General features: G+C 42.5%; 1 protein-coding gene across 26 annotated transcripts in view; it reads left to right on the forward strand.

Annotated features, from left to right (window-relative positions):
- Positions 1-1,120: 1,120 nt before the first annotated feature.
- LOC108715931 (calcium-dependent secretion activator 1-like) overlaps positions 1,121-25,202 on the forward strand; it is a 255,593-nt gene continuing 231,511 nt past the window's right edge. For 11 of the 26 annotated variants that reach the window (XM_041561795.1, XM_041561801.1, XM_041561798.1 and 8 more), the window contains exon 1: positions 1,125-1,831. In XM_041561795.1, the coding sequence (XP_041417729.1) occupies positions 1,490-1,831 (342 nt within the window). In that variant the 5' untranslated portion in view covers positions 1,125-1,489. Of the gene's footprint in view, positions 1,832-25,202 lie in introns of all 26 variants that reach the window. The other 15 variants (XM_041561800.1, XM_041561812.1, XM_041561796.1 and 12 more) reach the window with 4 other exon arrangements.

Below are 25,202 nucleotides of genomic sequence, written 5' to 3' on the forward strand. Positions count from 1 at the left end.
GAATGCTGGGATTTGTAGTGCAGAAAAATATGTCAAATAATCAGATCAATCATGAACAAGAGAAGGATATCTTTGCAGCAAGTGTTTATGTTAAGCTATCGGGGGATTCTGGGAGTTGTAGTTTCTTTTAGTAACATAAACCTGACGCACAGCTACTATCTGGGTATTCCTTTGGGTGATTAATTTTGTCACATTGTCTGTGTGCTCTGTACCCTGGGCTGCTGGAGGATTCTGGGAGTTGTAGTTTCCTTTAGTTAAACCTGATGCTCAGCTAATACCTGGGTATTCTTTGGGGGAATTAAATATTTGTCACATGATGAGTGTGCTCTGTTTCCTGGGCTGCTGGAGGATTGTGGGAGTTGTAGTTTCTTTTAGTAACATAAACCTGATGCTCAGCTAATTCCTGGGTATTCCTTTGGGTAATTAATTTTGTCACATTGTCAATGTGCTCTGTACCCTGGGCTGCTGGAGGATTCTGGGAGTTGTAGTTTCTTTTAGTAACATAAACCTGATGCTCAGCTAATTCCTGGGTATTTCTTTGGGGAATTAAATATTTGTCACGTGATCAGTCTGCTCTGTATCCTGGGCTGCTGGAGGATTCTGGGAGTTGTAGTTTCTTTTAGTTACTTAAACCTGATACTCTGCTTATACCTGGATATTCTTTTGGGGAATTAAATATTTGTCAGTGTGCTCTGTATCCTGGGCTGCTGGAGGATTCTGGGAGTTGTAGTTTCTTTTAGTTTAACCTGATGCTCAGCTAATACCTGGGTATTTCTTTGGGGAATTAAATATTTGTCACATGATCAGTGTACCCTGGGCTGATGGAGGATTCTGGGAGTTGTAGTTTAGCATTATCAGCTCTTCATGATGCAGATGTCAGTAAAAGAGTGAGCCAGGCTCTTGTTACAAACACATATATATATATATATATATGTCCATTCACTGCAGACTGGTAGCGACACGGCTCGTTGGGAATGTGGGTCGCGCAGATGACTGCGACCCTCCAGCAGTAGCGCTACAGCCGCTGTCCAGGTTGTGAATGGAGCGGATCCTCCCACTGACTGCAGCCTGGGATGCGCTTCAGCACTCTGGTCAGCTCCCCGCAGGACAAAGCGCAGCAGCAGCAGCAGGAGGAGGAGGAGACAGAGGAGGAGACGCAGCATCTGCCGCTCCTGGGCGACTTTTATCCATTGGACCGTGTGTCCTTCGCCCGGCAGTGAAAGTGCAGCAGGCGGATCCCCCTCAGCAGCGGGGAGGAGAGAGTTAAATCGATAAACACGTAATCGCTCTGCCTCTTCTGCAACAACAGATCGCAGCGGCCGCGCGTCGCTTTCCCTTTACATCGCGTGTTGCGATTTATTTCCTCATACAAAAGAGATTTTTCTTTCCTGTTTTTATCCCACTGGCAGAGGACAACAAGGCTGGAAGGTGATCTTTCTAGAGCAGCCCCTGGATCTATCAGCCGACCCCGCTGTGCTTTGTAGCCAACATGTTGGACCCGTCTTCCAGCGAGGAGGAGGCGGAGGAGGTCGTGGAGGAGCCTGAAATCAAAGAGAGTCAGGCCCCGACCACCGGGACTCGCCTCTCCCCCAGTCGGACCAGCGAGAGCTCAGGGGGGCTACAGCCCAGTAGTCGCAGCAGCAGCAGTGTCCGACCCTCCAGCCCCAGCCCCTCGGTGGTGAGTGAGAAGGAGAAGGAAGAGCTGGAGAAGCTGCAGAAGGAGGAAGAGGAGAGGAAGAGGAAGCTTCAGCTCTATGTGTTTGTCATGAGGTGCATCGCCTACCCCTTCAATGCCAAACAACCTACCGACATGGCCAGGAGGCAACAGAAGGTAAAACTGGGGGAGCAGGGGGACCCCTCAATCTGTACCTTGTGTCTGTGTGTGGCAGTTGCTCAGTCCAGATCACAGGCCTGGGAAGTATATGAGAACTGCATTGGGCCTCATTCATTGGGATAATGATCAGAGCTCTTCAACCTAATGTTGCTAAACTACAACTCCCACAATCCCTCACTCCCCATGCATTGGAACACAGGCCTCTTTTCTTGAGATAAGGAGGTGGAATCATGTTGAGCTCTCTGAACAGCATCCTTGGCCTTTCCAGGAATTCTGGGAGTTGTAGTTCAGCTGGAGGCATGCTGGTTGTCCTTGACAATGATGATGACTGCACTTGGGTACCAACTAGATTATCCAGCAGCCCATCAGTAACCCTCTTAGAAATGTGCCAGTAAAAGGGAAGATAGGATCACGTCCAGGGTTTATCTGGCATAGACCCAGCTGCTGCGGCTCCTCTTGGGAAAAGAGTTTCCATAGACAATAGCAGTGATTGAAAATGTGTTTATAGATATCCCTTTGTAAGTACATAACCTTAATACAATGACAGTTTGGGGCAACTGAATGGGGTGGGCTGTGAGGTGACAGTTTGGGTGCAGAGTTTACTGTGGCGCTCGGTGAGTTAAGGTGCTCCACTCAAAGAGGTGACACCAGATTAGCTAATGTGCCTCTTACAAAGCACCTTGGAGGGAGTCAGACAATAGCCCCGGGGGGATCAGACTTCTATAATGGGAGAGAGCGGCAGTTTTTCCTGCTGGGGAGGGTCATGATAAGTATTACTGGAGGAATCTAAGTCTGCAGTGCTGCTCCCAGTTGCTTCAGCCAACAGCAGGGGCTCATGTTACCCTTGTATAAAGGAAACGATGGATAAATTGATTTTGGAAGGCTCGTGGGGGCTCACGTTGGGGCAGGATTAATCAATAGGAACTGCAGAATCCCAACATCTGTTCCTTATCATAACCCAGTACCTCCATACAGACTGGGAGCCATGCAGCAGCGCCATCTATAGGCCACCTTCCTAATGAGTTCTAGTTGAGATGGAACCAGTACTAACAGATCTGTGTGTGTAGAGGAATGGGGTAACTGGGTGCATAACTATGGTGTGGGGGATGTAGTGATGTCCCTGAGATTTATTATTTCCTATGACTGATTCAGTTGCTTTAGTGATGGGATCAATGTCATTTCAAGTGCACCTTGCTTAGAAGAAGGGACTGTTTAATAGCCAGTGATAAATCATCCGAGCTCAGATCAGGAACAAGGTCAGCAGTGAATAATCGTCTTGCGCTTCTGGAGGAGTTGAGGGTAATCCTTCCAGCCATGATGACTGCTGGCAGTGAAGGGTTAACCTTATGTCCCATAAGTCTCAGAGTCTTTGAAGGTGCTTTTGCTGTCATGCAAATGGGCGAGCTGCCATGCAACCTAACAATGCATCAAACAATTGCGCCGAGATTAAGGGCAAGTGAATGCTGGGGTCTTTGATTGAGGCGTTGCATTAGAAGGTCTACTGAGTCTTTAAAGGTAATTGCTAATTTAGGACACCAGGCTGATATAATTTATTAATAATGAAGGAACAAACAAAATCACTGGGTTGGTTTTAGGGTTGGGCGTTTGGGCCCTAAGTATGGTGAGACTAGTATAAATATTGACTACAATCTAGATGGGGGCATATAGGATCAGACCAACAAGTTTGACAGCCCCCCAGCAGCTGAGCACATTTTAATCTTCTGTTGCAGTATATGTATATATATATTCCAGCACGCTTTATGAGCTCAGCTTTCTGGGGGGTGAGAGTTGTAGTTCTGGTTGTCTGTCAGGGTGTAACTAGAGAGGAAGCGGACCCTGTGGCTGAAGGGGGGCCCAGGAGGTATAGGGGCCCCATGAGGCTAAAATAATGGGCAATTTCAAGATATATTGGTAAAATAGGACAAACTCTGGATATGTTGCTGTGCTGTGGGGCCCAGTAATATCTAGTTACACCACTGTCAGCAGTCCTGTCTGTGACGTGGAGAAGAGAAGAGCAGCTATTGCGGGATGCAAGGACAAAAAGTAAGGACAATCAGAGAGCAGTGAGAGCAGTTGCAGATCATGTGCTTCTTCCAGCAGAGTGGAGCTGGGTTGTTACACAGAGATATAGCTGTGCAGGTATAAAAAGTGAACATCAAGTTCAAGCCTGCACTCAATTTCTGCTTAGCATCTAGTGATTCCAGTGGGATTTGGGAAGCCTGACTGTTTCTACATGGACTTTTACCCTTTAATCGGTAATGGTGCCATACAGGTATCTACACTGCCAAGGTTACTAAAAAGATTGGGGTCAATATTCATTCTGCAAAATATCTGGAGAACCTTGGGGGTCTCTGGAACCAAACTGATTGCACAATCTCTCAGAAGGTCTCACCTCCTATTATACAAACCAAGGGTTAATCTCAAGGCTAGAGGAAGAGGAGGAATAGAGCAAAGCAGAGATCAAAGGCTCCCATAAATACTGTATTAATTGGGATGGACAGGGAAAGTCACATTCAGGTGGGCGAAGGCCTCTGCAGGGTCCAACACTCACTGTCTGCTCTATAGCAGGACTGCATTGTGTCCAATGGAGCTGCACTCTGTACCTCTGGGGCACTTGCATCCAGGGTGTTAGTAAATAACCTTTATTATGTTTGAATGAATCAGTATAAGAGGAAGAGGCCATCTCTTTATATTGCGTATTCTCCCTTGTACAGGGCTTTACTTACCCTTGAAATCAGATCAGCTGTTGTTGCTGCAACTTCCCACAGCACAGGGACTGTGGGAGTTGTAGTTCAAAAAAAAAAACATTAGAGAGAGAGGCATCCCTGCGTAAACCTAGTTTATATTCTGGCTATTACACAGTTTTAATTTTATATTCCAGGTATGCACCAATATAGAAATAAATCATTTGGAAGGAAGTAATTCAGGAATACAGGTGGATAAGGGCTGAAAGATTGTGTCAGTCCCCATAATGAATCACAGGGTGCGCTGCAGTTATTGGGAGTAATCAGCACTGCTGCGTTCCAACATGGAAAGGCTTAATGTAGGGTGACGAGTAGTGCGGTCCCATCAATCGCTCAGCAAGAAACTGTATAGGGAGCCCTTGTGCTTAGCACAGTCCTACCTACACCGTTACAATCAGAACTAGCATTTGGGCCCTTTATAATAGGTCTCATCATTTTCTCATTAAAAATCTGACAGCAATAGGAGTAGCACCTAACAGGCAACCTCTTCGCAGATGCTGATTGGCTGTCACAGAGAAGTGTGCCCTGCAAGAGTTTGAGGGCAGATAGAAAGTGTTAGTTTGCACTGGATGTGACAGTTGCAAAGTGACAGCTCGTGATGGCTGTTTGGTTTAGGGAGTAAATCGTAATGTCCAAGGAATTACGTCTCCCTCACTCTCAGTGTTTGTATACAGACAGTGTTCATGGGTCCAGGGGAAGAGCTCACGTGTTTTAGCCCTGGTTTGGAACAGTTCAGGGCGACAAGAAATGTTGCATGCTGCAAATAAATTTCTAGCAAGGTATAACCTGCTTGCATTACCTGTGTGCCGGTGAATTTCTTGTCGCCATTGGATCGTGGGGTTGCCGTTTCCTCCATTTTGCTGTGCACCAGGGATCTCTACTTTTCGGGAAGGCCAGGGTGTGCGAATACTTCTCTGTTGTTCTACGATTGGAACAGTTCAGGGCCACAGGTTGGATAACATAGATCTAAAAGGGAAAGGTTATCTTTAAATACTTTGAGTGAATACATGAGTGATACTCAGAGTTCCCTGTATAACTCAGCCTGCAACCTTGTGCCTTTATATGGTCACAGAACAACCCCTCAGTGACTTCTAATATCCTTATCATTTACAGTAGGGGGGTACATTATCCCTTCTAATACATGAGTGATACTCAGAGTTCCCTGTATAACTCAGCCTGCAGCCTTGTGCCTTTATATGGTCACAGAACAACCCCTCAGTGACTTCTAATATCCTTATCATTTACAGCAGGGGGTACATTATCCCTTATAATACATGAGTGATACTCAGAGTTCCCTGTATAACTCAGCCTGTAGCCTTGTGCCTTTATATGGTCACAGAACCCTGGGTCCTTGTCCTGAGTACTCTTGGAAACCCACCCCAAAGGTCATTTACCAAAAAAAAAGCAACTATACAGTTATGCAAAGTATGTCCTTGATGCTGAATATCTGATACAACTGTTTTATAACCTAAGGCACTCCCTGACTAAATGCCGGAATTGTGGGCAGGGGGATGAACAAGAGTCGAAAGCAATTTTAGGTATCTGAAGTCAGAGTAGGAGTACAACTCCTAATAACTTTAAATACAAACACCGTGTAATGAAATTTGATTTAACAGCTTCTATGAAGAAGGATAGGGCAGAAGCAATTCTATTTCTAAGAACAATACTTCAGTTAATTTTGGTATATGACTACACAGCAGCTTGTTTATATAAACAATAGTAGTACTTATCTGTTATCTACTGTGTATCCTGTGCTTGAATGGCTGGCCCCATGGTTACACAGCAGCCTGTTTATATAAACTATAGTAGTAATTATCTGTTATCTACTGTGTATCCTGTGCTTGAATGGCTGCCCCATGGCTACACAGCAGCTTGTTTATATAAACTATAGTAGTACTTATCTGTTATCTACTGTGTATCCTGTGCTTGAATGGCTGCCCCCATGGCTACACAGCAGCTTGTTTATATAAACTATAGTAGTACTTATCTGTTATCTACTGTGTATCCTGTGCTTGAATGGCTGCCCCCATGGCTACACAGCAGCTTGTTTATATAAACTATAGTAGTACTTATCTGTTATCTACTGTGTATCCTGTGCTTGAATGGCTGGCCCCATGGCTACACAGCAGCTTGTTTATATAAACTATAGTAGAGTTTCTGAAGCAAACACACCAGTTTTACCAGTGCAGAGCAACACTATATTATATTTTCATTTCTTTGATACACATTCAGTTTTTAGTGTTACTGTTCCTTAAAAAAAACAGAGGAGTCAGAGGTTCCATTAAACGAGAGTTGGAGTCAAAGGATTAATGTACCAACTCCACAGTTCTGGGGGGAACAGGGCCAAAACATGTGAGAAATAGGAATGGGCCGATTTGACCCATTTAGTTTCACTTTTTTTGACGCACGCCGCCATACAAGTCTATGGGTGTCATTTTTTCCGCGAAACGAGGCGAAAAAATTCGCCCATCCCTAGTGAGAAACACTGATATAAGCTTTTATTATTATAATGTGCCGCTAGTGATTTGTTTTGCCTTCTGTCAATACATATCAGCCATTGTTAGGAACCAGTTGCCCAAGTGAAACATCATATTCAAGGATTTGTAATGAGACCCAATGTTAATTTTCTGTGTATCAGTTTGTTCTGCTTCTACATTGTACCGATAACCTTTAGATAAAGAATGAAAACTCATTGATTATATAAGGACAATTATATTCTGCTTGTTCCCCCCACCAATATGCAGATTTGTGCATTATTCTAATATCCCCTGTATTTGTCCCCCTCCAATGAATCCATGTGTATCTGAGAAGCAAATCTAAATGACTTGATTCCCCCGCTGCTTATGTTTCTATTGCTGATTCAGATCTGTAACATCACCTGGTACAGGAACGTATCACTCGTATCCTCTGCCGCAAACAACTCATGTTCATTACAATCACCTCCAATTAACAGCACTTTCAGTCTTCCTTTGTGGCAGTGTTTTGTTCAGTTACAAATGTCTCCCCGTGTTTCCTTTAATTTGTACCTCAGTCTTTTCATCTTACAGACAGAACCTTAGTGGACTGTTTCCTCATTCAACAATTCTGTTTCGACAAACATCCCATGATATTGTTTAAATAAATGACTATTGATTACTAGTTAAAACTCAGGTCTCAAATATTAATGACTTCAAATACATTTCATTCTGACAGGGTGCTGGGGGTCCATAGCAACCCCCTTCCATCATAGTGGTCTTTGCCCTTAAAGTCAGGTCAAGCAGATACTTTGGCTCCCAAGGTAAGGGAAACCCTATTGCTCTACCAGGAAAAAAACATTCACTGACACACAAGCAGATACACACAGAGACAAGCCCTTGCACAGTTTATTGCAGGAATTGCAACATATTTGGGTAGCACCCCCTTTGTCAAGCATGTTTCTACAATAATCTTTGCACGGCTTGACCCCAGGGGCGATTCTTTGCCTCTTGCTATCTGAGGCGGTTCCTGATGTTCTTTCCCTTTGAGTATTGGGAGGTTGTGGTGAGTGTGTGCAAGTGTGGGTGTGTGAGTGTGGTTGTGAGTATGGGTGTGTGAGTGTGGGTATGTGAGTGTGGGTATGTGAATGTGGGTATGTGAATGTGGGTATGTGAGTGTGTGAGTATGGGTATGTGAGTGTGATTGTGGGTGTGTGAGTGTGGGTATGTGAATGTGGGTGTGAGTATGGGTGTGTGAGTGTGGGTATGTGAGTGTGGGTGTGTGAGTGGGCGAGTGTGGGTATGTGAGTGTGGGTATGTGAGTGTGGGTATGTGAATGTGGGTATGTGAGTGTGTGAGTATGGGTATGTGAGTGTGATTGTGTGAATATGGGTATGTGAGTGTGGGTGTGAGTATGGGTGTGTGAGTGTGGGTATGTGAGTGTGGGTGTGTGAGTGTGGGTTTGTGAGTGGATGTGTGAGTGTGGGTGTGTGAGTGTGACTGTGGGTGTGTGAGTGTGGGTATGTGAGTGTGGATGTGTGAGTGTGGGTGTGTGAGTGTGGCTGTGGGTGTGTGAGTGTGGGTGTGTGAGTGTGGTGTGTGACTGTGGGTGTGGGTGTGTGAGTGTGTGAGTGTAGGTGTGTGAGTGTGGGTGTGAGTATGGGTGTGTGAGTGTGAGTATGGGTGTGTGAGTATGACTGTGGGTGTGTGAGTGTAGGTGTGTGAGTGTGGGTGTGAGTATGGGTGTGTGAGTGTGAGTATGGGTGTGTGAGTATGACTGTGGGTGTGTGAGTGTAGGTGTGTGAGTGTGGGTGTGAGTATGGGTGTGTGAGTGTGTGAGTGTGGGTGTGTGAGTGTGGGTGTGAGTATGGGTGTGTGAGTGGGTGAGTGTGGGTGTGAGTATGGGTGTGTGAGTGTGTGAGTGTGATTGTGGGTGTGGACCTACATTGTACCTATTGCCCTACAAGCCCTACTTTATAAGGGGGTTTGTCAGCTATGTGAAAATGGGGCTGCTTATAAAGAAATACCCACATGCCTCTCGTAGATGGAGAAACAACAATCAGACACATTCAGACACGAGTTTAATGTAAAGGCACATTTATTTATATCACATATAGAGGTGACAGAGTCCCAGTAAGTAGCCGCCCATGGAGAACTGTCATTTGTGCTTCACCTTAATTATGTCCAATTTATCCAGGTGTCTTGACAACCGACTGAATCTGGTGACTGCTTTCCCATTTGCTCATTTATTTATATTTTCCCTGTATAGAGATCTGGCCTAGGAACCCTCATTAATTCAGACAGGAAACCAATACATCCTCTGCATTCACATGAATCTATGCAAACAGTTACTAAAGCGCCTTCCCCTTTAAACAAAACAGGGATTTTATATCTGCATATAACAATAGCTTTATCATTTGTTACAGTTATCCTTGGTCAGTCAGTCCGAAATTAGATTTCATTTCATTATTGCAGGATTTTTAGCAATTTTCTATCTCCACGGACCTCTGGGATGGGAACCTGGGCAGGTGAAGAGACAGAGAGATGACTGGGGGTGTAGTAGGATTCACTGCAAAGCTCACGCTCTAACGTGATGGAGCTGAATGTATTGTGTTATTTACTGAAAATGTAGTGGCACAAGGCTGAGTTATACAGGGAACTCTGAGTATCACTCATGTATTATAAGGGATAATGTACCCCCTACTGTAAATGATCAGGATATTAGAAGTCACTGAGGGGTTGTTCTGTGACCATATAAAGGCACAAGGCTGCTGATATCTTATTTAAAAGTGAGTTGCCTCTTTAAATGCTGTTATAAACCAATTATTTTTCTGTACTCTAGTAATGGAGGGTTTGAGGAGGACACCCAGGCAGATGAAACGGTTACACAATGTACAAACTTAGCCTGGAAACCCAGCAGCTGAGTAGGAACTCGGGTCTGAGCAGTCTGGCAGGAGATAATGTAGATGGATCCAAATCTTCCAATTACTGTGTCTGTCTGTGTGAGGATAAGGTATTAAAAATCCATGATAGGATTTTGAGTCTGAGTAATATTCCTTTTTTTTCCTGCATATTTATCTGCTATATAATATATAATGCTCATGTTTACCACTGAAGCATTTCCTTTGGTTCTGTGTGTGAGATTGGGCTGCTGTAAGCACCGATTTATATGTATTGTACGGGATATACAACCCTCCATCTGTTTATATTCAGCCTGATTGGGAGTCAACATTGATTTCTACAGCAGCATCAGAATTCTTCTGTACTAATCATGATTTTGCAGGAACAGCCTGCAAGTCTGCTCATTGCCTGTACAGTGTCAACACCATGAGCCAAGCAAAATTTTATAGGCTTTTATTTTGACCCATTGTGCTATCCATAGTCATATGTTATATTACGGCTAAGCACAAAAGAATTTGGATAAATGTAAATTATGGGAAAATGCTGCAGGGTCAGAATTGTGTTGTGACTGCTGAATTCCAAGCAGCAATAAATATGGGAATAGACAAAACTGATAATCACTGGACAAGCAAATTGCCATCGCTTTAATGGGTCTGACAGCCCTGCATTAAAGCCACAGTGGATGATTCCTCTTACTAAATATTTAATATTCCTGTTGCTTGTCCCCTGCATTCTCCCTCCTCTGACAGGGAATTTAGAAGCCGCCTGATGATAAATTCCCAGGCCGGACTATAAAAACCTTTCCCAGCAAGTCTGATTTATTGTTTCAGTTTCATTTATTAGGCAATAAAATAACAAGCCCTCAAGCCCTCAAAGAGTTTAAAGCCTGAAAACCATACAGGGGAGATAATTGTAATTGTGTATTAATTAGACCTCCATTGTGCCCTTACTAGATCATGGACAGCCTCAAGCTGATAGATCTGCTGTCTCCATTGTGACGTCTCTGCTACATACATACTTTCAAAATCATGTTGTGTTCATCCATTTAGGTTTGGTCAGGTAGGTGGCTCTGTTATACAGATAGCTAGAATCTCAGCTGCCATAAAGCAGGACAGGACTGCTGCTTACAATGGGGATCAGATAGGATCTCTGATGAGTCCTTAGTTCAGTGTCACATGTCACATGTTGTATAAAAAGCTTCAGAATCAGGCAAACCCATATAAGTCCACGTTTAGCTGGGGAAATGGGTTGCAGCTATAGATAACCAGAAAAAAAGAATTGGATGGATGAAACACTCAACTGATCACAGTACCGAAAACTGTCGTTTGTGGGAACGGGGGATTTGTGTCGCAGCCTGTGATTGGTCCCGGTCTCCTCCCCTCCTGGTTAAGTTATTAGCCATTTGGAAGAAGTTATTAGGCCTATGGATTTTGTGTTTCAAGAAAGGAATTCCCAGGACTGAGAGAAATCCATAATGATCAACGTTATTTCTGTCACCGCAGAGAAATGATTAGAGGGAGTCGCAGGCGCGGGGATGAGATCAGACTGTACAGAGGGGAGGGGGGACCACTGAGAGATCCCCCAGAATCTGAATGAGAACAGAAGCAGTTGCACGGGGGGCCGGGTACAACCAATGCTGAGCCCCCACTTACACAGAATGAAGAGCTTTTCTCTTTATGATCCAGGTATGGGCAGTGGAGTAACTCGATGTTACTGGGCCCCAAAGCAAATTAAATATAGGGCCCCAACATATCCAGAGTTTGTTCTGTTTTACCAATATTTGTTGAAATTGCTCTTTATTTTGGCCTCATGGGCCCCCTATTAATGAAGGGTGAATAAATTCGCCTGGCACAAATTTGTGCCGAATTTCCATATTTCGACGCCGCGAATCTACCGGGAAAATTCACCGGTAAAAATTCGCCAGCATCAATTTCCGATTTCTTCGTGAAAACGTTCGAACTTATTAATTTTTTTTGTGAAAACTTTCGAATTGCACGATTTTTCAGTGAAAACGTTCGAATTGCTTGATTTTTTTGTGAAAACTTTCGAAATTGCTCAAATTTTTTAGTGAAAATGTTCGAATTGCTAGATTTTTTGGTGAAAACGTTCGAATTGCATGATTTTAGTGAAAACATTCGAATTGCTAGATTTTTCCGTGAAAACATTCAAATTGCTTGATTTTTCAGTGAAAACATTCGAATTGCTCAATTATTTTGTGAAAATGTTGGAATTGCTCGATTTTTTTGTGAAAACGTTCGAATTTCGCCATTTTTTTGTGAACTTTCTGATTTCACAATTGTTTTTTTTTTTTGTGGGAAATTAGCAAATTTTTCAGCAAAGTGAAATTGGAGAAATTCGCTCATCACTACCCCCTATACCTCCTGGGCCCCCTGCAACCTCAGGGTCTCCTTCCTCTGTAATTACGCCCCTGTGTATGGTATCTGTTATCTAGAAAGCTCAGGACCTGGGGTTTTCCGGATAAGGGGTCTTTCAGTAATTTGGATCTCCATATTTTAAGGGGCAGATTTATTAAGGGTCGAATTGAAAATTCTAATTTTCTATTTTTTTATGGTCACAACTCTCAAATTCGAATTGTGAATTATCCAAACTCGGTTCGAGTTTTAATTTGAATTCAATATCCGAGATTTATCACACTCTGGCCCTTTAGGATCTCGAATTCAATTATTATCGCCAATTAAAACCTGCTGAGTTCATGTAGAAGTCAATGGGAGAGATCAAGGGACCAATATGGACATGTTAGTAGCCTTCCTGACATTCGAGTTCTTTTCTGAGAAAAAACTCAAACGAGTTTAGTCGAATTTGAGTTTTCTGTTGGGAAAATTTGTCCGAGTTTTAGATATTCAATTTTTTTTCCATAAATAACCCCCAAGTCGAATTTCGAGTATATTCGAATTTAATAGAGTTTTAGAAATCTCACATGAATTCAAAATTCGACCTTTAATAAACGTGCCTCCCCGTCTCCTAAAAATTGTTTTGCCTCCTATAAAGATTATTTGGGATCAAGTACAAGCTACTGTTTTATTATTACAGGGAAAAAGGAAACCATTTTTATTATTTGGATAAAATGGAGACTATGGGAGACGACCTTCACATAATTTAAAGTAGGGATGCACCAAATCCAGGATTCGGCCGAACCGAATCCTAATTTGCATATGTAATTATAGGGGTGGGTAGGGAAATCATGTGACTTTTCGTCACAAAAAAATAATTTTTTCCAGTTTTTCCTTTTCTGCCCCTAATTTGCATAGGCAAATTAGTATGTGGTTCGGTATTCGGCCGAATCTTTCACCAAGGATTCAGCTGAATTCCAAGTATTAGATTTGGTGCATCCCTAGTTTAACGGTTTTTGGATAATTGGTTTCCGGATAACGGATCCCATACCAGTCACCTCACCCGTCTAGCCATATCACTTGCCATTATCAGCGGTGGAGTCCACTCCTAAAATCACTCAGTTTACATTACACCCATGGGTGTTCTCAGGACATAAGGGCCGCCACGGTCAAAGAAGAAAAAAAACTGCCTGTGTGAAGTGGTATGTTCCTCACGAGAAGAGGGGTCAGAGAGAGGGGTCAGAGAGAGGGGTCTGCCAGGGAGCTGATCTAATTGGGCAGACCTGCATTCAACCCCCTAACCACTTTTTTACCTGCTCTAATCTTCAATCCAACGGTTAAATCTGCCTCCCAATCAGCTGATAAAAAACAGAAGTGATGTCATCATAACCCCAAAAATGACATCATCTAAAGGCAGGGAAAGTAAAAAAAAAAAAAATATGTTTAATGATCCAAAACCCAACCTGTGAATGACAGATCCTCCGACCCACACCCTTACCTGCACCCGCATTTCCTGTACCCATGGGTGCCCGGTCCTCAGCTATCTGTATGACATCAGAGATATGATGCACTTAATGCATGATGTCATTTGATGTAAAGGGAACCAGCACTGGGCCATGATCTCCCTGCAGAAATAGAAATCTTCATGACACGAAACGCGTAAGGCTTTTATCTTTTATACATGATGTAAAAATAAATATTTTTGTACTATTTAAACAATGGGTTCCTGGGTGATACTTTTGGAAGTTCCGGTTTGATACCTGCCGACAACTTTAAGTCCTGCTGAAATGACGTTGATTTTACTTCCCCCCAGGTAGAATTAAAGAGGCAGATATCACTGGGTGAACAGGAGTTTCACAGAAATAAGTAGGGGACTGGGCACTGGGGGCCCCTGGACTTGGCATCAGAGCTTGCATTAGGCCCCTGGGCATGTAGTTATATGGGATCTGGATCACTAGTTGCCCAGCAATGAATGAAATTTGAAAATTAAAATCACTGGCACAGAAACAGTTAAAACTGGCATATTCCTATTGTTCTCTGTATCCAGCCCGGCTCCACTGAAGTTCTGAGATTCTGTTGTTAAATCCTGGCTGTTTCTCACTCAGTAGTCTCCGGAATTGACCCGTTTATTTTTAGCAGTGCCAGGCAAGGTCAAACCTTTTGTTTTATTTTTCTAATATTGTACTCGATCATGAAGCCTCCGCTGTGGATTCCTTAACCTTTTGTGAACTAATTGGGGACATTATGAAATCTCTGCGTCCGTGCGGTTAATAAGTGAGATGGATCTAACCTTTTGCTTTTTCAAGGCTAAATGGGACCATGTATTAAGTGGTATTTACCTTCCAGTTATTTGCCTGAAACAGCCTGTAAGCTACGACTGAATATGTTTTTCTATCCAAAGATATTCTGTGCTGGAATACTGATGCCTGTCGCTCTAAGCATGTTCTTACTCAGTTTAGCAACTAGTGATGGGCGAATTTGCGCCATTTTGCTTCACCGAAAAATTCGCGAATTTCCAGCGAAATTCTCGTTTTTGACGCCGGCACCCGCTTTTGATGCCGGCGCCCGTTTTTTTTACGGCAGAGCCCATTTTTTACGCCGGCGTCCATTTTTTTCGCGGGCGTTTCACAAATTTCTTCACTGGCGGTGAATCGCGCAAATTCGCTGCGAATTCGCGCCTTGGCGAATAAATTCGCCCATCACTAATAGCAACTCCTATTCACATAGACACAACTATACAGAGAAGAAATCATGTTCATTGTTCAGTTTAGCTGCAAACTTAGAGCCAGTTCCTGCTGAATTGTGCTTAGTACAGGGAATACCTATGCCGCCATAGTTTTATGGGATCTCTCTGTACAGACTATGAGCAAACTTAGGGACTGTTCCTGCTGAATTGTGCTTAGTACAGCGAATACATATGCTGCCATAGTTTTATGGGATCTCTCTGTACAAACTATGAGCAAACTTAGGGACTGTTCCTGCTGAATTGTGCTTAGTACAGAGGAATACCTATGCCGCCATCGTTTTATGGGATCTCTCTGTACAGACTATGAGCAAACTTAGGGGCTGTTCCTGCTGAATTGTGCTTAGTACAGGGAATACCTATGCTGCCATAGTTTTATGGGATCTCTCTGTACAGACTATGAGCAAACTTAGAGCCAGTTCCTGCTGAATTGTGCTTAGTACAGAGGAATACCTATGCCGCCATAGTTTTATGGGATCTCTCTGTACAGACTATGAGCAAACTTAGGGACTGTTCCTGCTGAATTGTGCTTAGTACAGGGAATACCTATGCCGCCATAGTTTTATGGGATCTCTCTGTACAGACTATGAGCAAACTTAGGGGCTGTTCCTGCTGAATTGTGCTTAGTACAGGGAATACCTATGCTGCCATAGTTTTATGGGATCTCTCTGTACAGACTATGAGCAAACTTAGGGACTGTTCCTGCTGAATTGTGCTTAGTACAGGGAATACCTATGCTGCCATAGTTTTATGGGATCTCTCTGTACAGACTATGAGCAAACTTAGGGACTGTTCCTGCTGAATTGTGCTTAGTACAGGGAATACCTATGCTGCCATAGTTTTATGGGATCTCTCTGTACAGACTATGAGCAAACTTAGGGGCTGTTCCTACTGAATTGTGCTTAGTACAGGGGAATACCTATGCTGCCATAGTTTTATGGGATCTCTCTGTACAGACTATGAACAAACTTAGGGACTGTTCCTGCTGAATTGTGCTTAGTACAGGGAATACCTATGCTGCCATAGTTTTATGGGATCTCTCTGTACAGACTATGAGCAAATTTAGGGACTGTTCCTGCTGAATTGTGCTTAGTACAGGGAATACCTATGCTGCCATAGTTTTATGGGATCTCTCTGTACAGACTATGAGCAAACTTAGGGACTGTTCCTGCTGAATTGTGCTTAGTACAGAGGAATACCTATGCTGCCATAGTTTTATGGGATCTCTCTGTACAGACTATGAGCAAACTTAGGGACTGTTCCTACTGAATTGTGCTTAGTACAGGGAATACCTATGCTGCCATAGTTTTATGGGATCTCTCTGTACAGACTATGAGCAAACTTAGGGACTGTTCCTGCTGAATTGTGCTTAGTACAGGGAATACCTATGCTGCCATAGTTTTATGGGATCTCTCTGTACAGACTATGAGCAAACTTAGGGACTGTTCCTGCTGAATTGTGCTTAGTACAGGGAATACCTATGCTGCCATAGTTTTATGGGATCTCTCTGTACAGACTATGAGCAATCTTAGGGGCTGTTCCTGCTAAATCGTTCTGCATACAGTAAAATACATATTTATAGAGTTGTGGCTCTTTAAGCAAGACTGAATATGTAAATTGTGCTATTAACCCCTTGAACGATCTTTTGCAATGTCTTCGTCTGTACCATAGTAAATGTTGAATGTCATGCAGATTTCCCCTTTAAATGAGTATAAGTGCACTGATGTTAGTCACACAGACAAAGTAGAATGTGGCCCTGTGCAGCAGTGGGTGCGACTCCCGCAGGCGCTGATGGGATTAAAGAGCCCATTATTAATAGTCTCTTATAATTAGAGGCTCTTACAAATTAGAACAAGAATGCACGATGCACCGGGGCGCTTGGTAACGAGCAGAAATTAATTGAGCTTTTGTTTGGTCTTCCAGCCATGCACATGTGCAAACATTTAGGTGCCACAATGGAAACTGTAGCCTTTAAATCTGAGGTTTTTCTTTTAACTACAACTCCCAGCATCCTTTGCCAACCACTACAGCTTTATCAACTGCCCTTCAAGAATTTTTCTATAGTGGAGTGTCCCTGTTTGTTATTCTGTGTGTACGGGCAGACTCCCCCCCCCGTGATATGTTACTGTTTAAAGAGACAGTACTGCTTAAAGGGGAAGTTCATGTTTAAATTAATTTCTAGGGGAAATGTGTGGGGTGGGGCACTTTGGTTTCTCAGATTTGCAGTTCAGATTAAGGTGGAACAGTCCAAACTACAGATCCCCTAAGGGCCTTAGCAGAATGTAGGCGGAGTTTTGTTGGATCAGGGTTTTGCATATATACAAGGGCAAGTTCATGACCTGTTTAAGGTTCTATTCCAACCAGGGCACTGTCTGCAGGGAGTGTTTATGTTATATCATAAAATAAATATTCCTATGTATTATTAGTGATGAGTGAAACTTTTCGCCAAGTTTCGCCGTGAAAAAAACACCCGTAGACTCCAAAAAAAATTGTTGTGTGCAAAAACAAAATTTGTTGCATGTAAAGAAATATTTGATGGCCATAGACTTCAATGTACTGTATTTGGCATTTTTTTTAAAAAAAATTGGGGAAACGGGTCAGATTTGCCCATCACATTCTCTTACAATATATAAAGTACTTTTTTTTAATGCCCCGAACCTTCTGGCCCTGAGCAGACGTCCTCTTTTTTACCATAAAAGTTTTAATGAGGAGCAACATTTTTTTTTACCACGTTTTGGCTCAAAAATTACCCCCATAGACTTCAATGGGTGAAAAAATGCATTCTGCTGAATTTTTGCAGTTTCGCAAATTTTTGGTGAAGCAAAACGGGTGAGATTCAACCATCACTAAAACCACTACTGCCCACAGCCTCCCTTTAACCCCGGGATAATTTTCTCTGCATTGTCTGTTCTCCCTGCAGAGCTAGAATGTGGCAGATAGCAGGCGGCACTTGCATTGTGTCCATGACCTTGAGAGGACGGGAGGCTTTGTGGAATCAGGGCCCATACGGATCTCAGTCCCAGTACTGCAGCGCTCAGCAATGTCCCTGGCTCTGATCACTTGAATCTCCGTTTCATCTCCCCGAGAATCCCCGCGAGTCAGTAGCGCAGATCAGCATCTGTTCTGCACCTCGCTGTGCCGCTACCAGGAGACAAGCAAAGGCTCCTTTATTATTTATACACATATACAAGCTCTTAGTGTGATAGAGAATGAGTCTGCACCAAGGAACGAGTAAAGGCAAATAGATCCTTGGGCACATTTAGGGTTTGGCTCCCCTTTCTTTCTGCCAGTGAATCAGTAGAAAAGCGCCGGCATTTTGGAGTATTTTTGTCCCCTTTATGGTCTCCAGAGTGATTGGTAGGAGGCAAAAACTCCATTAGCTCTAATAGTAATAATGGTAATAGACTGTACCCTGTTGGTGCTCTCGTGGCTCACAAGATTTCGGAGATAAAATTGCCCGACCCACAAGTGCACCAGCAGGGTCCTGGAATTCCTATGCTGCCATAGTTTTATGGGATCTCTCTGTACAGACTACGAGCAAACAGAGCTCACTCTACTAAATTCACCAGACATCATCAACTGCAGGCTGAGTTATACAGGGAACTCTGAGTATCACTCATGTATTATAAGGGATAATGTACCCCCTACTGTAAATGATAAGGATATTAGAAGTCACTGAGGGGTTGTTCTGTGACCATATAAAGGCACAAGGCTGCAGGCTGAGTTATACAGGGAACTCTGAGTATCACTCATGTATTATAAGGGATAATGTACCCCCTACTGTAAATGATAAGGATATTAGAAGTTACTGAGGGGTTGTTCTGTGACCATATAAAGGCACAAGGCTGCAGGCTGAGTTATACAGGGAACTCTGAGTATCACTCATGTATTATAAGGGATAATGTACCCCCTACTGTAAATGATAAGGATATTAGAAGTCACTGAGGGGTTGTTCTGTGACCATATAAAGGCACAAGGCTGCAGGCTGAGTTATACAGGGAACTCTGAGTATCACTCATGTATTATAAGGGATAATGTACCCCCTACTGTAAATGATAAGGATATTAGAAGTCACTGAGGGGTTGTTCTGTGACCATATAAAGGCACAAGGCTGCAGGCTGAGTTATACAGGGAACTCTGAGTATCACTCATGTATTATAAGGGATAATGTACCCCCTACTGTAAATGATAAGGATATTAGAAGTCACTGAGGAGTTCTGTGACCATATAAAGACACAAGGCTGCAGGCTGAGTTATACAGGGAACTCTGAGTATCACTGTATATGAGAACCAATGTATCTCCTGTTGTATAATATAACTATATTATAGGCCACTAAGAGGGATGTGAGGGTCATGGAAACCCAAGGTGACTTCTAATATGATTATATTATCAAATAAGAGCTGCAATTGTTTTTTTTAAATAATAAAATAAGTCTCAGTGTGGCAGTTATTTATTGCTGTTGTTATACATTGAAATAGGTTAATATATCACTGATACAGTAATCGTAACAAAATCACTCTTTATAGGGGTGTATTTCTCTCATTCTTTTCATTATATTGTGCATGCTCATTTATAATATTGCTATAGAACCCAACAGTTTTCTGAGCTCTTGTCATGGTTTCACAGCGCCCTATCTGCACCTCTTCCATCTGTGTCTCAGTGTTATAATCTCATCCCCCCTCTTATTTCTCCCTCTCTCAATGTCACCTTGTGTAACGTGCAGCACCATCCAACACTATTCATCATATAGTCACCAGCAAAATGCTCACAGCTCAGCAATAACACTAGTGTAAATATCCCTGGTTATTGTGAGCTGGATCAGTGAGCCATGGAGAAATAATAGTCTGTATGTCTGACTCTTCCCATCTGCTGATGTCACATTTTCCAGCACTAAATATGAGCCCCGCGGTGCTTCCATAGAGCCGAACTGACTTCCCAGCGATTGGTTCGACTGACTCCTTTCCTTTATCAGCCTTTAGCTAAACCTGTAAACTTGCCTGGTGTGTTAGATACACTTGTCTAATACTGACTGAATACTACGGACTGAGTGAGATTGAATTCTAGTAAAAGTAACAAATTATTAATACTTGGCAGATCTATATCAGGCATCCCAAAGGCCATGACGAACATTGGCCAAGAGCTCATCCATCCGATGTATATTTCTATACAAGATTCTCAAACGTGATACATAAACGCTACAGGTGTCACTCAGAGCATGGTGCCTAAGCATCATCATCATCATCATCATCGGCATCATCATCATTTCCTACGTTCCAGTTCACCCCTCCTGATGTTTTCTGAATTTATCGCAGTTACAGAACACGGACGGTTTATTTTGACTATTGCATAATGGTTAGTTAATAGCACAGAGGATGTCTCCTTAGGAACGGGGCTGCTCTAATTTTAGCACTGAATCCATAAGCAGAAGCAGCTTCTAGCGAGACAAGCTGTGTCTGAACACCGGGAATGTGCTAATCATCTTCACATGTCTCTATATAGAGTCTTGCAATGTTATCGTCACATCTCTGTGTCAAGACTGATCTCCAGACTCAGTTTTAATGGACTGGGTATTTATATCTTGTTTTACATGGTCTTCATGTCATCTTGGACATAGATTTGGCCACCAGTTTTGTTTCTCTGCTGGCCAATAGAATAGCAAGCAACTGGCAACCCTTCTTTCACAATTGGCTAGCCAAGATTTAGAATGGAGGAGGTTCAAATTTGGCTGGTGTACAGTGTTTTGTGGGCTCAAGATGAAGTCCAAGAACCAGCAGCTGTTGAGAAGCTAAGCTTAGGGCTCGTCACTAATTATCCAGCAGAAAATGAGCTTCCCCTTTAATATAAGCTGATGCTACAGGTTTGCTGATTATTCAATTCTGATGCTAATTGCACTGGTTTCTGTGCTGCCATGTAGTAATTATGTGTATTAATTACTAATCAGCCTTATATTGTGACATTTCTATTCTATGTGTACTGTATATTGTGAGTGGCTCCCTAAGCTCAGTAAGTGACAGCAGCACAGAGCATGTGCAGTGAATCAGCAGAAAAGAAGATGGGGAGCTACTGGGGCATCTTTGGAGACACTGATCTTTACTGCTACAGGCTGTGGTTGCCTTGGGCTGGTACAGAAGCACAATACATAATGTACAACATTTTTAGCTACTTATTTAGTTTGTCTTTAGTTCTCCTTTAAGTCCAAAGGAGTCTTTATGGACTCAATATGAAGTCTAAGAACCAGGTCACCTTGATTTGTTTTACGTTTTTCTGAAGCGTAATACCTGTATAAAATGTAATATGAATTATGTATTAGTTTGGCAGGCCTGGCAAGCACATGTATGCTCCACAAACGTTCCATCATCGTGGATGTACAATCGTTCGTGTGTGAGTGTGCTGCACGTAGGGAATGTCTATGGCACCCGGGTAACCAGGCCCAGCACTGATGAAAACATATAAACTATAGGGGAACTAGAAATTCCGAACTGGAATATTTTATTGAGCCAGAAGTTAAACAAAAAAGCAGACTCTAAATTGTCCTAAAATTGTCAACACCAGTGTTTATTCAGCTATGGAGCCAACTAATAAGCCATTGTGGGCTTCCATCTCTTTCAGATGGTAATGTGTTGAAATCACTTCTGACCCAAACTACATACTAACACGAGATGCTTCTCTGTTCTATACTTAAGCAAATGGAAAGCACCCCCATAAATGCACAAATGCAAGGGTCTCCAGAGTGGACTATAGATTTTATCCCATTTCAAAAATGTACTGGAGCACCACTTGTTCTTAACTAGGATCAGTAGATTAATTGAAGAAGAATGTACTTTCATTGTACACAAATGTTATGGCATAATGTCACATCATATACTGGGCTGACAATGGGTATTACTTACACCAGAACTGTCTACTCCCAGTCTACCAAGACCTCACAGTGTGCTTTAAGGGAAATTACTCACTATCCCTGAGCCCTACCCACTGGTGTTCTTACAGTCAGGCAAGTGGGGAAGTACCCCACACTACAATCTCCTTGGTGGAGCACAAACTGCTCTACTAGCTAGCTCTGTCTAAAATGCCTAGGTGCTATCTTGCCATTATCTCTCTCTCTCTCTCTCTCTCTCTCTCTCTCTCTCTCTCTCTCTCTCTCTCTCGCTCTCTCTCGCTCTCTCTCTCTCTCTCTCTCTCTCTCTCTCTCTCTCACTCTCACATGAAGGTCCTTATCCTAGTCTACATTTGGACTCAGGCCAGGACCACATTAGACAGATCTCGGCCTACCTTTCTCTTCAGGCCAAAAGTCCACTCATCCACTGCTGATGCTGTTATAGTTGATCAGCCTGCATTAGGAAGCATTCTCTCCGCTCAGGTGCAGGCAGACGCAGTCAATAGTGGTTGTGAAATGAAAATTCTTTAATTTTTTCACCAAAATCTGCCTGCCTGCACCTAAGTGGAGACAGTGCTTCTGGGTGCAGAACAGCAGAAGAGCAGGGTGAGAGTGGACATGTATGGTCCTAGCAGCCTTCTACCTGCCCCCTCCAAAAGTGGTGTCCAAAGAGACAGAACCGTGTGCTCCCTTCCATTTTTATAGACTATAGAAAAGGATCTACAATCACTACATTACAAAAATAGATGGTGCATAAAGACAAAAAAAACAAATACTACCAAAGTAAATAAATGAACAAAAGTTGAAAAGAAAAATGAATTAATGTTGGCAGGAGGGCATACTCACAGTTCACCCCAGCCCCCGGGTGCATGCATACAGTAACAAGAAGGTAGATCCAGCAAGTAAAAAAATACAAAATATTTAATTAGGGCATATTTGGCAAAGGCCTAATGCGTTTCGTGCCTGCAGTAAGTGCCCCAACAGGCACGAAATGCGTTGGGCCTTTGCCAAATATGCCCTAATTAAATATTTTGTATTTTTTTACTTGCTGGATTATTTTCTTGGAGGAACTCACATCTACCTTTTTGTTACTATCCACAATCACTACCCCTGGGACAATGGGAACACATCCCACCCCCAGGGTATAGATTCCACTTTCTCACAGCAAGATTGATTATCTCCTTCGTATCCCATACACTTTATTTAGACACTATGCTCACATGGTTCCCCATGTCCCTCCAGTGCACCATGTTTGCTCCATCTGTATAATCCCCATTTGTGCCCACCTGTCTACAAGCAAAGACGTTGCATTTGCAGAATTTTAACTCAAAGTCCTGCTCCATCTGCCCGTTCTGTATTTACAGAGGAATCCGTCGGTTTACCAGATTAGTTATATCCGTATATCGATCACTAGAGACAGTTCCCAACAGAAACAATAAATTCATGCAATTCTGCCGTCACCCTTGCTGCTGGGTTCAATATTCAATTTAATCTGTATTGTCAGAGAAATATAATTAACAGCCCATTTCATATGGTTTCCTACTGAGGAAGCTGCAGAGGAACATAACAAAATATCTCGGATCCCAGAAGGCTGGCGGTTGGGGAAAAAGAAAAATCTGTATCTTCAGTAACTAAAAATGAATGTTTTGTAACCGCACCTTACGGAACACAAGTAGAATGTAACAAGTCGGCCCAGATGAGATGTGACAGGTCTAAGAATAGTTAGAACCTGCGAGTATGATTTATTTGTTACACTCTGTAGCCTTTAATGTAAAAAATATAGTTTCATTGTAGGATGGACTGACTCCACCCCCAAGTCATGTTTCATTCCCTATTTGCCTTTATCCCTCACATTGTTTCCTGTTTTCCACTTTTGGATTCTCTTGTATGTTCACATATTTTACCCTTTAAATTATATGGTTTCTTCAGCCAGGAACATCTCATGTTTGATGTCTCTACTGTGTATCCTGTGCTTGAATGGCTGCCCCCATGGCTACACAGCAGCTTGTTTATATAAACTATAGTAGTACCTATCTGTTATCTTCTATGTATCCTGTGCTTGAATGGCTGCCCCCATGGCTACACAGCAGATTGTTTATATAAACTATAGTAGTACTTATCTGTTATCTACTGTGTATCCTGTGCTTGAATGGCTGCCCCCATGGCTACACAGCAGCTTGTTTATATAAACTATAGTAGTACTTATCTGTTATCTACTGTGTATCCTGTGCTTGAATGGCTGCCCCCATGGCTACACAACAGCTTGTTTATATAAACTATCGTAGTACTTATCTGTTATCTACTGTGTATCTTGTGCTTGAATGGCTGCCCCCATGGCTACACAGCAGCTTGTTTATATAAACTATAGTAGTACTTATCTGTTATCTACTGTGTATCCTGTGCTTGAATGGCTGCCTCCATGGCTACACAGCATCTTGTTTATATCAACTATAGTAGTACTTATCTGTTATCTACTGTGTATCCTGTGCTTGAATAGCTGCCCCCATGGCTACACAGCAGCTTGTTTATATAAACTATAGTAGTACTTATCTGTTATCTACTGTGTATCCTGTGCTTGAATGGCTGCCCCCATGGCTACACAACAGCTTGTTTATATAAACTATAGTAGTACTTATCTGTTATCTACTGTGTATCTTGTGCTTGAATGGCTGCCCCCATGACTACACAGCAGCTTGTTTATATAAACTATAGTAGTACTTATCTGTTATCTACTGTGTATCCTGTGCTTGAATGGCTGCCCCCATGGCTACACAGCAGCTTGTTTATATAAACTATAGTAACAGTTTCTGAAGCAAACACACAACTTATACCAGGGCAGGGCAGCGGTGCACTATATTTTAACTACTTCCATACACTTTTATTTTTTGGTGTTACTGTTCCTTTAAGGGAGGGGGTGTTTATGCAGAGCTCATTATCGCGTTATGAAACTAATTCTGATTACATTAAATGCAAAAATGAAACAATGATCTTCCAATTTTTTTCCATATAAGAAAATATATATATTTTTTCAAACTAAAAGAATAGACAGAATACTTCTTCAGCGCAAGTCTACTGTTCACTCACTCTTAAATTGTATCTTTTGCATGTGTTTTAAAAACTAGGTCTGCTGGGAGCTTAGCTGTTTAGTTAGTGAATAATTTTCTGTACACACTGGAATCCTTCAAAGATGTGTGAAATACGTAGTGCAGCTGCTGGAATGGCTTCTACACAATGTAGATATTTATTGGCCATAGAGAGGCATCCCAGATAGACATTAGAGTGCTATAATGGGTGTGTATCT

The sequence above is a fragment of the Xenopus laevis genome, chromosome 4S (genome assembly GCF_017654675.1).
Source record: "Xenopus laevis strain J_2021 chromosome 4S, Xenopus_laevis_v10.1, whole genome shotgun sequence".
In the NCBI taxonomy this organism is placed as follows: Eukaryota; Metazoa; Chordata; class Amphibia; order Anura; family Pipidae; genus Xenopus; species Xenopus laevis.